The sequence below is a fragment of the Aedes albopictus genome, chromosome 2 (genome assembly GCF_035046485.1).
Source record: "Aedes albopictus strain Foshan chromosome 2, AalbF5, whole genome shotgun sequence".
NCBI lineage: Eukaryota > Metazoa > Arthropoda > Insecta > Diptera > Culicidae > Aedes > Aedes albopictus.
The window spans coordinates 410690593-410706902 of NC_085137.1; the positions used below are offsets into that span (position 1 = coordinate 410690593).

General features: G+C 39.3%; 1 protein-coding gene across 1 annotated transcript in view; it reads right to left on the reverse strand.

Moving 5' to 3' along the window:
* Positions 1-13062: 13062 nt before the first annotated feature.
* The window catches only part of LOC109417966 (zinc finger CCCH domain-containing protein 18), a 104572-nt gene continuing 101324 nt past the window's right edge, over positions 13063-16310 (reverse strand). Inside the window, exon 6 of the mRNA XM_062853445.1 lies at positions 13063-16296. Coding sequence (XP_062709429.1) covers positions 14256-16296 — 2041 coding nt within the window. The 3' untranslated portion in view covers positions 13063-14255. The remainder of the gene's footprint in view (positions 16297-16310) is intronic.

Consider the following 16310-nt stretch of genomic DNA (forward strand, 5'->3'; position numbering starts at 1 on the left):
TAGTGGCGTTGTGTATTTAAATTGACCCTCAGAATAGTAATTTTCACCGCAAGCCGCCGTTCAGTGTATGAAAAATAAGAATCACAAAATTTAGCCATTCAACAAACCTTGTTATTAGGTGTAAAAATCAATGATAAGATTGAAGTGGTACTGTTCGGGTCGGAATTTCGGATCAACAAACCGTTTTTGAAAATCAGCCGTTTTACGTTGTGGCAGATCAAACTGTAATTCAATAAACAATAATTGTTCGCAGCAACATCGCAGCAGTCCCGTCGCATGGGAAACGATTTGCTATAGCTTTCGTGCGTCATATTTTCCTTTCGAAATTGCACGTCCCTGGTGCCCAGTGTTGACACTTCCCACATTGGACCCAGTTTACGTCCTCAGACATCGACTCCGACATCGAGCAGAACCAGGGTGTCTACTCATTTACGAAAATAAAATTCCCTGATTTTTCCAGGTCTGAGAAAATAATTCCAGGTTCACAAATAAAGTAAATTGAACGCAACACCAAATTTAGCATATACAAGGTAGATAAGAATTTGCTAAATTTTGTAAGAAGAAATTTGTGGTGGCATTACTGGATTTATTTCTTATTGAACTTCTGCCAGTAATGGAGCAGCTTCAACAGTTTTCGGCGGTTTTTCTAGATAAGTAGTTATGGGATTTCAGATTAAATTTATTGCACAAATCTATATAATTTTTTTGTCAATCAATAGGATTTTTTGTGTTTTTTTTTAATCATTGAGATGTTAATAAGAGTTTTTAAAATTCTGTATGAATTTAAGATGGCATAACCCAACTAACAATCGCCAGCTACAAACAAGCATGCATGCTGAATTGTTGCTTTATAATAGTAATTATAGCTGAACTAAAATTATGCTGTACACATTACTGTACAAATGCTATTTCAATTGAAAAAGCAGCCAATGTTCAACTTTTCGTATTGGTATTGACAATAATAATTTAAAACACTTTTCAAGCGTTTAATAAGATTTTTATTCGACTCGCAGTAATTCCTTTACAACATAGTTTAACAAGACTTTTTTCTGCTTCTTGTTAAGTTCATATGGTCGGCGTTAAGTCAGAGAGAACCATGTGTCTTTTACCTAATTTCTAGAAAAATGACTTAAAAGTTTGCAACTCTATAAGTTTTGAGTTTTTCAACAAATGTTCTTGAATTTTTGCCATAAATGTTATTAACTATTCATCAAGGCATCGCTCTGTATTGATCGCGAAAAAACGTAAAAAAAAGCTTAAAACCGAGAAATTGCTTAGCAATTGATTGTACTTAGTCCACTCTGACTGAACGATTTTTGGAAAATCTACAACCAACTACAGTTAACACTCAAGTTTGTACATATTTGATGAAAAAATAATGCACAAGTAGGACAGCAGTTAATCGGATTGATGTACAATGTGAGCAGGAAGTTTGAAATTTGATATTTCTGTTATTACACTGTTGATTACCATTTTCAATTTTTATGTTCAGTCAGAGTGGACCAAGTACAACAGTTCAGTATCACATGAAGGGTAGTCAATTAATGAGCTATTTAAGAATTCTTAACTTGAACATTCAATTGCTAACAACTTTTAAACGTATTTTCATAGTTCGGCACGTTTTCGAAATATTGTAGTTACACAGTTCATAATAATTTATTCAGAAGACTGGAGTTTTTTAAAAATTCGTTCAGACACAGTGAACCAAGTACACAATTCTTAAATAACCGGTAAAATCAATTTCCTCATGAAACGGGTATTGGTACATTTCAATATGATGTCCAACAGCTACTAAATAAACATATTTTGATTTGGAAAGGATTACGAAGAATAAGATAATTTCAACCATTTTTCTTAGAGACACATGGTCCACTCTGTCTGCACGCGAACTGCCACAATTTGCTTCAACACGATGATCTGTAAAATACAATATTGACCATAATAAAATGGGTTTTCACGTGCTTTCTTGATCAATAATCATCAGAAAATGCGTTAGGGGGTCATACGATTTGGAAACGTATTATATTTTGATGATAAACTAGGTTGATTATTGGATTTTAGCCAATACATATTTTTTCTATTCTCTTGACATCAAGCATTTGGTCCACTCTGACTGCACACTATTATCGATTTTTGCAGTTCAATCAAAAGACAATTGTGCTATAACTCTCGTTAATTGTAACATTAAGAAAATCGGATGAATGTTCCAAGTAGCTAAGGTAATTCTTAATCAAATGCCTGAAAAATCTAATTTTCGTCAATTTTGTTACTTGGTCCCCTCTGACTTAACGCCGACCATATAAAAATTAGGACATGTATCTGTATGATGTGTTTTTCACAAGTCAAATAAGCGCTTTCCTTTTATCATACTTCGACTCAGAGTACATGATGAAAAACACGTGTTTTTTACCGAACAACAGCTGAATTAATTTGTTGTTCAGTCGTTAACCATAATGTTGTGCAAATTCACCACTGCTGAATAGGAGTCAAAGTCTGATCATTATTAAACCACGGGAAGTTTATGTTTTGATTTGAGCGCTGCAATTCATCATCTCTAGGTTGGCGCAGTTAGAAAGGCATGCGGCTGGCAATCGACGGGTCTCGAGTTCGAATCTGGATTTAGGTAAATTTATGTGTAGTAATTATTTCACAATATGTATTCACAGCATTAAGTTCCAATAATAAATTCTCGTGGAAATTGAAAAATTTTGCATTTTTTTAGTTTTTAATCATTTTTGCCAAAGCTGAATAGCAGCTTTACTATATAGTTGTAAAACGGTTTAACAACAAACAGTTCAGTTGGTACACAACACTATGCTTTATAGTTTCTCCAAATTTGTGTGAACAAAACCCGAACAAAGGTTGTGCCTGAAAATTATCCAAATATTATTCAGCATCATGCTGAATCAATTCGTCGTAAAAGTGCTTGTAAAATGAGTGATTGTTAGTTGGGAACATGATAATGTCTTGTAGAAACATGTTATTTAACCCTAAAAGGGATACCTGGTGTCCATTGGACCCCAGGCGCCTTTCAGAGCTCGTCTTTTATGGAACACACTCAGCGAGGTGACGAAACTGAGGCCATGAAGGTATCCCTTTTAGGGTTAATCAATTCTTCTCAGGCAATCTCAAAGAAAAATTTAAAATTAAATAATGAACTTTTGGCAACATTTCATTAGAAACTGCATAGAAATTTTACTGTCGATATTCTCGAAGAAATCCTTTTAAGACTGATTCCAAATATTATTCTAAAAGTCGTTTTGGGAATTCGATTAGAATATTCTAAATTACATCAGTCCATATTTTTTTTAAATATTTTCAGAAAAAAAAACAACTTTTCAACTATTATTTAAAACTACTTCTAGAAAATCCTACATTTTAGGAAGCTCCTTATATTTTTTAGAAGTTTTAATAATCCATTCATTTTAAATATTTCCAGAAAGACTAACACAATCTTGTCGAATTGAATTTCTCAAAATTTTCAAGGAATCTTAGAAATTACTCAAACAATTACGTCAGGAATTTTCAAGTAGTGTTACCATAAACTAGACGTAATTCGACTAAAATCTTCACTCCTTTAGATATTTTTCTTAACAGTTTGTTGAAAGCTTATTTATATACATAATATGGTACAGGTCGGATTCGATCATCCGGAGTCGGGTTCTAGCACTTCGCAAAATAATCCCAAGTAACCACAAGCATTATATCATTGCACGAATTAGACTGACTATCAACCTTTGCAATGCGAAATGCAGTAACTCCACACTTGTCATGCAATGATCCTTTAGATTGGCATTATCAATGTAATGATGCATTACATTTTTCTTCACATTCGAGTGTATTAAAAGCTGATATACGATAGTTCAATAATTCAACACTGCAAAAACTGAATAAATGCAATGTACAAACTAGCAAAGTTTGCTCTAACCATACAATTATAAAAGCTTGACTCTAATGGTAAACAAATGAAATCAAGAAGAGTGAACAACTTTACTCTAGCGGTCATCAACACTTCTGGTTTGACTCCCGACCAACTTAATCCCCGTTTGAACCACCGATCGAAGCAAGGATCGAAGGCTTTGTTCAGAAAAACCTTTTTAAAGAGGCCATGCCAATTCACATGCCAGTAATGATGGAAACCTCAATTAGCATGTGAGCAGTGTGCGAAGAGTGTTTTAATTTTCTTATATTGATCAAATATCTTCTAAAATGCATTATGTATTTATCAGTGATTTATCAGAATGTGATTACAGGGTTTCTATTACATATGACATAGTCGTTTTGCCCTCTACTGCAATGATTGAGACCGAAGAACAGTTTCCTTTTAGTTAATGAAATATCTGTTGTTTTCACTGCAGCAGAAACGGTCCAAGGTGCCAGCGCGTATGGAACTCATCTAGCGGTCATAAACAAATCTGGTTCGACTCCCGACCCGGCGACAAAAAATAATGGTTAAAACATCCATGTGTGGGGGCATTAGTACCGTCGATAATGAAGCGGTGCTAAAAATAGATTTTTGTTTTGGTTTTTCGTGTTGCACGTATTTAGCATGTGTAAATGCATATGTACAGCACATGCATTTATCTTACATTAGCAATGGCTGTCAACGTGCTGCAATATGTGGCATTAATTTGATTTTAGTGGGGCCCTTTTCGACTTTAATATTGCTTCAATGAGGTGTTTAAAGTAATGCAGCATTATATGCACAATTTTAAATATAAATATATAGCAAAATTGATGCACTTATATACGGCTTCGTGGTTACTTGGGATATCTCGCAAACGGAATGCTGTAAGAAGCTGAAATTTTGACTGTTGACTAGTCAAGGTTGGCATGACAAAATGTCAGAATTCCAGCTTTATAGAGCATTCCGTTTATCAGATATTTGTTTGAGAAGCATCAGAATCAGACTCCGGATAATTGAGTCCGACCTGTAGTAGAGATATGTCAAGCCTTTCATCAGACATTTTTCCGACATTTCTGGATTCATCCTTTAGAAATATTGGAGTACTGACTATAATTTTCGGCAGATTTATTTATTGCTAGCTGTCCCCTGCAAACTTTGTATTGCCATTGTTGTGGTGGTTTGACAACTTTTGAGTTCACTGCTACACCGTGCTCTAGATTGGATTTATTGTGATTGTGCTGAATTTCATAGTAACTACAGAAAAAAAACTATTTTTTCTTCTTTTTCATTAGGTTTTTGGAACTTTTTCAACGTATAAACACATCCACCATGAATACAAATCTAACCGTGCCAAAATCAAATTGATGGGATCATCCATCCTAGAGTTTTATTGCCTCAAAGAAAAATAAAACTCATTTTTATACATGAAGACTGTTTATAATTTCAATTAGTAGTTGTACAGAGAATTTTTCTAGCTACTTCAGAGAACGGCTTTATTTACTCGTGATTTCCGTTAAAAATAAATCAGGTATTCCCTGAAGGGTATCCTAAACAAATATTTGAGAAAATTTTGAGTTTTTTTAAGAATCTGGAATTTCCCAAGGAATTTCCTTCTAGACATTTTAGGAAACTAGTTTCAATAACAAATGCTGACCACCAAAAAATCCCTGATTGCCTCCAGAATTCCCTGATAATTCCAGGTTTTTTCCAGGGTAAATGAAATTCCCTGATAATTCCAGGTTTTCCAGGTTTTTCCAGGTAGTAGACACCCTGAGAACAAACATTGCTCGGTCTTGGAGGGTGAGGAAGCCATTCCGAAGAATCCGATTTAAATTTTTGATTTTGTTCGGGTCGGAATTTCGGATCAACAAACCGTTTTTGAAAATCAGCCGTTTTACGTTGTGGCAGATAAACTGTAATTCAATAAACAATTATTCGCGTCAGTAATCATACAGTTTAAATGGGTAAAATTATGAAAAGTTCATGCAAAACTCACAATTTAAGTTTGATTTTCCTCCTTCTTGGCTTTCCTTCCTACTTTCCGAAGGGGCAACGCAACCACCTATCAAATTATTTACCTATGTCTTATTTCATTTAAAACTTTAGTAAATATCTCAACTTACAAATTTTGGCCACAGTAAGCGCAATTTTCTACACTGTGCCGTTGGATCTGTCCCGTCGTGTGCGTCTTCCTAATCTACCAGATCAATCAATTATATTTCTATCCACATCACTATCGTTCACTTTGTTACCTTATCCGAGCGGAGTCTCTGTCCTACCGATGTTTTCCTGTCCTGCCTGTCAGGGCCTTGGAATTCGCTTCGATTCACCGCAGCTCAGCAATTACTACGGATTGGGATAACATGTAAATAGTGGTCCTTTGAACCACACAATTTTGTTTCACTTACAATCTCCTGGTGTTGAAACGGGTCTACCACCTTGTGTGATTCTAACACTCACGGAACTAATTCAAAATGGAGCTAATCTCCAACCAAATTCAATGAGCATGAGCATGAGCATAGATGACCGCACAATTCGTAGTTGCTACTCCGTGATTGACCAGAGCAATCGAAATTGCACAAGGAACCAATGAATAGGGCTTGGGACTAGCTTACTATTCTCAATGTACACAGGTCGAGAGCTCTCAACTTTAATAAGGTCAATAACGGCGCCGGCCACGTCCTTACGGTCATCGAGGATGGAAGGGAATGTTAGTAAGACAAACGTTGTTAAAAAGACCGCGAATCGCTGCATCTCCACGTTTGTCTCAGGAAGGAATTTTTTGTTAGTAGGGTAAGGTACATTGTCAGTCCGGGAGTCACCTATGGTTGGTGATATGATTTGACAATGGATCAATATACGCAAACCGCCGTTAACAACCGACCATTTTTCGACGCAAGAACTAGCCAAAAAGAAAATTCTATCGCGCGTCTCCACTCCACTAGGGAGCAGAAACCTTTAGTCTATTCCACACAGAAATACACTGAACGCGACTCACTTGTCGGCGCCCGGATTTTTTTCTCGACCGGCGAACCCAAAGTAACATTTTTCACTCCTTTGTGTAAATGCAAAAATGAAAGAAAATATTTATTATCAACTAAAAGTGTATTGGAAACTAGCGCCGAAGGGAAGCGAAAAATTCGGAACCGACTCGAACCACGGCGCGCGCACACTCGTCCCGTCGTCGGAGCCCCGCAGAGAGAAGAGAAAAACAAAATCGCAAAAATCTAGCAAAGCCAGCGCGCGAAGCTTTGCTGCTGCCGAACTACCGCACACTCTCCGCTAATCTCCAACCAAATTCAACTAATAGAAACTCGCGCACTTTCGTCTTCACTCTCATCAAACTTCTATTTACAAGGATTTCATTTTATTACGCTACTTCTTATATTATTATTTACAGTTTTAGGTTGACGTCTTTCCTTCTTACTCACTCCTGACATTTATGCTCCTGTCATTTTGACGTCTGTCAACCGACACTTACCTCTGCCTCATCGGCCAACATACACGGAGAGACGAAACTACCCAAAAGTGAGTTCTTTCCACCCAACTTCGGGGTTGCGTGCGTCAAGCCAATTTTGAGTTGATGGAATCGATGTTTTTGTTGGGTTGTTCCCGCTTGCTTCCATGTGAAAAAAATACCTAATTTTAAGTTTTTTCCACTCAACTGAAATTTTGACTAGGTTGTATTCACTCAAATTTGAGTACTGTGCTAGAAACTCAATTTTGGCTTGACGCACGGAACTGCAAAAGTTGGGCTGTTTCTCTCTTCACTCTCTGACAACAACAGAAAGAGCGCATGAAAAGGGAGATGAAAAAGAACTCAAAATTGAGTTTAAAAGTACCTAATTTTGAGTTTTTCAGTTTCTCCGTGTACCTTGTGGCAACCGACACTCATACAGTGCTGCCAGAACAGGTACTCTTAGAGATATACCCAAGTAACCATGCTGTTGAAGCTGTACGTATTGCGTATATAAAGCGCATATATTGGCATGCATTGCCCTACATTAACCATTGAAGTTGAATTAAAGTGGCAAGTGGCGCCACTATTGCTGACTTACGATTATACTTGTATAATCGTAATTCAACAATAGTGGCGCCACTTCCCACTTTAATTTAACTTATATATGCAATACGTACAGCTTCAACAGCTGGTTACTTGAGTAGGAACTTGGCAAACATTCTTGTAGTATTTGTGGAAACCTAGTTGATAATTGTGAATGAAATCTTAAATTATTGGAATGATTTATTTCCCTAGATTTTTTTTTCTGGGACTCTTCATTATTAATAATCCTGAGATTGTTCGAATTTAATAAAAAATCTGGTGGCACATGCTGGTACTTCGCTCCGAATTGGGGAACTTCCTACACTCGCCAAATCACTCTCAATCTGGTCAGCCCACCTTGTCCGCTATGCTTCACGTCGACTTGTCCCATACGGATTTCTTGCGAACACAATCTTTGCAGCGTTGCTAGCTGGCATTCTTGCAACATGTCCAGTCCACCATATCCTTTCGGCTTTGGCAACCTTCTGGCACGGTGTGCTGAAACATGATTATTATCGAAGTTGCATGAACCTAAAATATTTTTTCGTTATAAGTTAGCCTTAAGCGTGTAAAAAAAGATTCTGGGGGGTAGAAAATCTTTCATCGGGGAAAATTGAAATAAAATCGATTTTTGTATTTTACCATTTTATTCATATAAAGCTAGTGTTACGCAAAAACAGGTAAGTCAAACTCCTCTTTTAAAGCCACCTTTCCAATCATAAAATTAAACATTCATAGAGTAAAATAAATGTAAAACATTTTACAACGAATTACAAATTATTTGAGACGTTCGTTCTATGTGACCAGCCCACTAGAGTCTGCCAAATTTCATATATCAGAATAGCACATAAATTCAATGCCCTATATGTGAAGGTTCTGCCTCTTATCTCTTGTTAAATTTTACTCATAACAAACTCTGACAGTGACAAAACATCGTCCTAAAGTATAGACGTGACTTGTGAATTTACAGGCATTACCCGTAGTTCCTGTCGATGCCAACGGCCCAACTTCCCTTCTAAATGGCAACGTTAGTTTTTTTCTGATGCAACTTCTAATAATATTTGATTCTGAGTCAACGATACCAAAAGTCTGACTTCTAAACGCGACGCCAGGACAGCATCAATGTTCTTTATGTGTTGTGATGTGAATAATATTAATATATATACCTGGTTTTGTGTGGTAGCCCCAAAAAGAGAACATAAAATTTTAGTAATTTAATAAAAATTTTGTGTACCCTGAAATTGCCTGTAATCATCCATGCCATGACGCGCAAATTATTTTATTTTTATTTATTTTTTCATGACAATTTCAAAACATGAAATGGTTTTCTGTAATTGTGTTTAAATTTAAATTATTAAATTTATGTTATCTTACAATTGTTGAAAGCATAAATTTCTGCCACCTTTGATAAAATGAATAAGCAAATCACACTGGTAAAATTCGATAAACTGTGCATGAAAAAGGAGCTCCTCATTTGGCCTCAATCCCATTCAACCAGACGCAGTATGTCTGTGAAAATACGTATCTTCACCGTTCACAGTATGGTCCAGCGTTCTGAAAGGCAGTCATCTTGGATCGTTTCTTCCCCAGCTGTACATAAATGACGTTAAAATTATCCTTTAATGCCTGAAACTTTCATATGCTCACGACCTGCAGTTGTATTTCATGATTAAGCAGCGTCCCGATGCAGCTTTTCTGCAGCAACAGCTTAAAACCTTTGCTACAAAGCGGATATCACTAAATATATCGAAATGCTCTGTCATATCATTCGGCCCAAAAAAGTCTATTTCCTACTTTGGCTACGCTTTGGGAGGTGTTAAGTTAATGCGCGAATCGACAGTCAAACGGCCGTAATTCTGCAAAGTGCTGTAAGCGCCATTCATAAGTTTGACATTTTTTTGTTATAAAAAATGGGCCAAAACTATCAATGTCGCTTACGTCACTTTGCATAATTACGGCAGCAAAGATCTCGGAGTTCTGCATGACACAAAACTGTCATTCAAAGACCGTGTCACTTATGTCATGGTCAAGACATCGTCGCAACATGGCTTCCTCTTTCGCCTCGCCCTCGCCAAGAAGTTTAAGGACATCTATAGCTTGAAGTCGCTATATTGTTCAATAGTGCGCCCCATCTTGGAATACTCGGTTGTTGTCTGGACTTCTTATTACAACAATGAAATTCCCCGCATTGAAAGAGTACAGCGTACATATATTCGTTTTTCGCTTCGTCATCTCAGGTGGAGGAATCCGCTAACATTGACAAGCTATAAAAGCCACTGTTAGCTTATTAATTTGGACCTTTCAGTGCGAGACGAAATGTGGTCAAAGTTTATTTTGTTAGAGATCTTCTTCAAGGCAACATTGATTGTCCCCCTTTTTTTTAGGTATGTTGCTCATCAACACACGTCGACGTAGTCTTAGATCTCATCATTTCCTAAATCTTCCATCAGTGAAGAGATGAACCAGCCTAGGGCTGAAAATCTCTATAATAAAGTAATAATAATAATAATAATTCCATCAGCAAACACCAACTACAGCATGAATTACAGCCTACATGAGCCGACTCGTGGTATTTCTTGTTTGTTCAATATTTGTTATTTTGAAATTTTTGTGCTAAAACACGATTGTTATCGAACTTGCATTGAATATATCACGTCTATACTTAAGGATGATGGATTAACAGCTTGTTGTAAGTGAAATTCAATAAGAGATAAGAGGCAGAATCTTCACATATGGGGCAATGAATTTATGCGCTATTCATACCTCTGATATATGGATTTTGGCAGACTCTAGTGGGCTGGTCACATAGAACGAACGTCTCAAATAATTTGTAATTCGTTGTAAAATGTTTTACATTTATTTTATTCTATGAATGTTCAATTTTATGATTGGAAAGGTGGCTTTAAAAGAGGAGTTTGACTTACCTGTTTTTTGCGTAACACTAGCTTTATATGAAGAAAATGGTAAAATACTAAAATCGATTTTATTTCAATTTTCCCCGATGAAAGATTTTCTACCCCCCAGAATCTTTTTCTACACGCTTAAGGCTAACTTATAACGAAAAAATATTTTAGGTTCATGCAACTTCGATAATAATCGTGTTTCAGCACACGGTGATCTGGATGCTGCGCGCTCATGGTTCATTATATATTCGTCTCCTTAGTACGCGTCGCTCGAGAGGATCTTGATCTTTTTATTGCAGTTTTTTTTTCTGGAGTCCACAGTAGGCACGACGGTTTAGATTACCGTCAGTCGTTCGCAAGGAACTGAGGTAAACGAATTCCTCCACCACTTCGAAGAAATCCCAGTCTATTTTAACGCTGCTGCCTAGACTTGTATAGTCTCGCTCAGCTCCTCTTACCAGCATGCCAGCAATCGCTTCGTTTTTGAGGTATTCATCACTAATTCGACCGTTGCTGCTTCCCTTTCCAGGCGGGCGTACAGCTTTGCTACCGTTTCAAATGTTCTGCTGATGGTATCCAACAAATGGACCATGATGTTCTCTACAAGTTACACGAAACAACTCGCGCAGATTGGGAAGTCGGAGGTCCCAGTGTTCGTCAAGCATCAATCATTTTTTTTACAGAAGGCTCAAAAGTTGGAATAAAAACGGGAGCAGGAATCTACGACCCTGGAATACAAATTTCCGTGGCAATGGGTTACTATCCTACAGTCCCAACTAACATTTTCAGCGCTATAAGCTTCAGTCATTTGCTTTCTGTTGTGTAACCATCGAGTAAAAGCAGCCAACGCTGAATAAAAGGAAAGCTAGTCAAATATAAAGCATAAGCTAATACACGACTGCAAAACAAGCACCATCCAGCTACCAAACTCGGTTTTCAGAAATCCATTGCTTGTCACTGGGGCTGCCTTTACTCCACTCTATTCCAACTCCGGGAGATTTCCCGGAAGATGTGAAAACTTGAACACAACGAATAGGAGTCCCCACTAACAAAACAGCTGCTACTATACAGTACAATTCGTTATACTGACAAATCCCCAAACCAGCAGCGCTTTAAAGGCCGTTATGCGGCTAGAAGCTGTAATAAAGAAACTGTTGGTTTACCAACACGGCTTGTCGGATGTAAACATTATTGTCAAAACAAACTTTAAGCGGGATATATAGCTACTACACAAATTCTTTACAGCTATCCATCTCTGTGCTGTGAAATTATTTGGGTTGCTTTTATTGCACTTTAATTCAATGCCGGAAGATGTTTCGGAAGATGTGCAAATCGAGTAAGAGTCCCAGCCACTACAACAGCTGCTTTTATACAGTACGTTTTGTAATGTTGCCAAAACACAAAACAGCAGCGCTTCGTAGCCGTTTAAAGAACACTCTTTCAGCTAGAAGCTGTGAAGAAGAATCTGTTGGCGCAACCACACAGCTTGTTCTATGTAAACATATTATTGCGTTTGACGTTTCACAAGCTTTTGCAGCAAGATGAAGTTGGGTAAGGTTTCTTGTGGCACAATTATGAAGCCTTGTCTGGAGTAAAACAAAACGGGCTATTTTCTATGTTATTTATATATAGCAGTGTGGCAGCGAGGACATCATCGGGACCAGTGGATACGGAGATCGGGAGTTCGATTCCAAGTAGCGGCAAGTACTTTAATTATTCAATTTTAAAAGTGATAATTCCAGTTCCACATGTATTGCGTCACGGTATCCATAACCTAATTATATTTAATCGTTTAATTTGGGGATGCCGTAAATCTATTATTTAACAACTGCGAAAAGGCTGAAAAAGCGCCTTCTCAAGATGATATTCAGTTAATGGTTACATAGGAGCCGAGAAAAGAGCTGTGACTAGGTGGCATAGAAGCTGATCGCACAGCATGTACAAGCTGATTAAGTTCGCCAGATTCATTGGTATAGGGCTTGCATAGAAGCTTCCATCCATATGTACAACACAGTAACTCAGCATCAAGCCGTATTGAGGACGCTTTGTTGGCGTTTACATTCACAATAAATGTTAGTTGGGAATACCACCTTCATCCGTGGTGGCGCTGCTAACAGACTCCCGATTTTCAGCAGTGCTGCAAGTCTTCTTGATAAAATGGGGGGAAAAACAATCATTATTGTGATATTGACTAAGCACACTGACCCACATTTATAGGAAAATTTAATTTTCTTTATTTCATCTTCTCACTTACAGAAAGACCTGTTATTCTTCTTGTTCTCGAATCGATCATGTTAGCAAGCTACAGTTCTACATATTTTTATTCTACAGTTTGTTTTCCATCTTCTCTCAATCTTATTTTTTCTTGATGTACTGCTTGTTTTCACAAATCTTTTCGTATAAACGATTTCCAATGTACAATACACAGTTATTTTTTTGTAAGTTTTGTTTTTCCCTTATTACTAAATTATGTGTATGTTTAATGTATTTATATTGCAGTACGCATTCTGTTTTTTTTTGTGTGTGTTTGTTTCGCGTCACGTGTAGTTTTAGTGTTCCTTCTTCGCTTTGAAAAATTTGTCGCAAAGTAGTATTATTACGTCAATATCACCTTTATTGAGTATTTATCTTTAAGAATAGGGCAGAAATATATGTACAGGTAAGAGTTTTGCATGTTTTTTTTTGTTTTTGTTTCATATCAAAAAATAATTTTATACGCATTTCTTCCGGTGGTTCCGCACGGCTCCATCGAATGAAACAATTTGAATCACTTTTGTATTGGCATATGGTGTTGCATCTAGCGACGCAACCAGAATTTACTCACACTCCCCGCTGAGGTCACCCAAGGGGACCCCGGTCCCTCCCACGCACAGCTGGTTTGAGTAATAAATAATTTCCTTAGATCCTTGTGCGCTTTGCCTCTCAGTATGTATAGGAAAAGGCTCGCTTTTGTTCAATAAATTAAAAGTTACTTCACTCTGGTGGCTCGATATGGAAAACCCAAGTAACCAGAAGTTCGAATGATACCTGAAATGGTTCGTGAAAATGGTTTATTATGCCATATTTTGGAAACAACTATTTGTGCCAAAACTTTGATGTGGAGTTGTTTGGAACTATCAAATATTTTGAAATTACTTAAGATGATCATACGAAATTTGTCAGACGTTGAATTCCAAAGAAATGCTCAAGAAACTCTTATTAGGCTTGAAAGTGGCCTAATGCGCTCCTTGGAACTCAATAAGAACTTTTAAGTTTTTATGAGAACTCTATTGTACACTATATAGTCCAAAGTAAATCGTGACCTGCCTAAGCAGAAAGAGGTTTTATTTTCTTAGCAAAACATGGAAAAGTTTTATAGTAGAAAATCGAACTTTTGATTACTTGGGTAGGTTCTTCGCACCGTCTAATATTCGTACTCATACTCGTACCGGCCGTGACCAGGGTGACCCCGCACCTGGCTGATGTAGACCGTCGGTTGTTGCATCTGATGGCCGAAGGCCGATGGAGGCCGTACGGCCGCCCGCCGGAACTCGGACGGAGCGTAGATGGGTTCGAACGGGACGAATTCCGAGTCGGAACTCTGGTGGATGTAGCGATTACGGAAGAAGCTTTGCGCCGGCGCACTTCGGGTCAGGGGTTTCAATGTGGGGTTCAGGGCATCGTTCAGCGTAACATCGAACTCTTCGTCGTACAGCTGGTCCAAGGTTTTCACGCGGTTTTCGTTGGGTGGCCGGACGGTACTGGTCTGTGTGCCCAACTGGACGGAACTTACCGGTGAGCTGCCGACGTCGATGCGGAACGGAGATGGCCGTTCGGACTCGGTGCTTGGTGGAGGTGGCTGCCGTGACGGGGTTTGAGCTTGCTTCGCTACACCAACCGGCTGAAGTCCTCGGGCTGCGTAGGGGTTACCTCCCCGGCTGGGAAGGAATGGCCGTTTTGTTGCTCGGATTATTGGGCGTGCGGCTTCTGCTGGGTTGCTGGTAGCGTCGTAGTCTCGGATATTCTGATTGGATCCGGATGGTTTTCGACTTTCGGTTGGAGGAGTCTGCTTTTTGTTTTTGAAGTTACTGTATATGTTGGCTGGTGATTTGGGAGGACTTGGTTGTCTTGCTTCCGATGGATCTTCATCCAAATATGCTGGTCTAGCCCTTTGGGAAACCGCTACATTCTCTGGCTTGGAAACTCGCTGAGTTTGTCGGATTTTCTCATTATACCGATGGTTCAACTCGGAGTTGTCCCGACTGTTGATCCTATCGGTCCCTTCCGGCTTCTTCACGTTTCCCGGAACTGGTTTTTGGGGAAGAGAGTCCTTTGGCACAATCACATCGTCGTAGTAGACCACATCGGAAGAAGCGCTTTGTCTTTTATCCTCGGCGTTACCGTTACGATCTCGGCTACCCACATCAGTTGCCTTTCGTTTATCGACCACAGGTTCCGGTTTCTTCGGCTCATCTTCGTACTCATCGTAGTACTCAGGTTCTGGTTCCTCAGCTGGAGCTTGCGTGGTGGATGGTTTCTTCTTCGGTGGATCCGGATTGGAATACGAGTACTTGGTCTTCTCATTCAACGGAACTGGCCGATTGATCCTCGGGGCTGCACGCGGTCTATCGTAGATTGTAGACCCTGAAGGCTTCACCGTCACAATATCGCTTTGTGGGCGGGATTTCTTCTCTGGTCGTCGAGGACTATAATCTTCATCTTCGTCGTCGTAGTCGAAACGGCGATCGTCATTGTAAGGCCTCCTGCCTCCACTTCTTTCCTCCGAAGGCCTTCTTTTGACTTCGTCGCCCGAAAAAGATCGCCGATCATCGCTAGTCGGTCTTCTCTCGGAGACCTTCCTGTCCTCACTAGCAGACGGTCTCCTACGTCGATCGCTCGACGATGAACGTTTCTCCTCGTCATACATAACGCGCCGATCATCGTCTACCAGCTTGCGGCGATCATCATCAACCGGCTTGCGGCGATCGTCGTCGACCGGCTTGCGACGATCGTTGTCGACCGGGCTTCGATCTCGATCCCTCCTGCGATCATCGTACCCATAACGCCGATCATCGTCTCCGTTGCGTCGATCATTGTTGCGGTTGCGGTTCTTCGTACGGTACGTTCGACGGTCCTCGTAGTCTTCGTCGTCTATGTCCCGATCTCTGTCGCGTTCCCGGTAGCGATCGGCTGGTCGTCGATCGAACCGCTCGTCATCCTCGTACTCGTCCTCGTAGTACGGCCGTCGGTTACGTGGACGATTCTTCCTGCGCCGTGGACGTTCCTCGTAGTAATCGTCTTCGTAGTCTTCCTCGTCATAGTAGTAATCCTGCGGACGTCGTCTGCGCACTGGTTTTCTCAACGGTTTCGGCCTGGACGGTACCGTGGTGGGTGCCGCCGTTGTCGGTTGAGTCGGTGCCGGCTTCTGCGTGGTAGTCGTCGTTGCTTTGTACAGAGGTTCATTTCTGGAAAGGTGAAA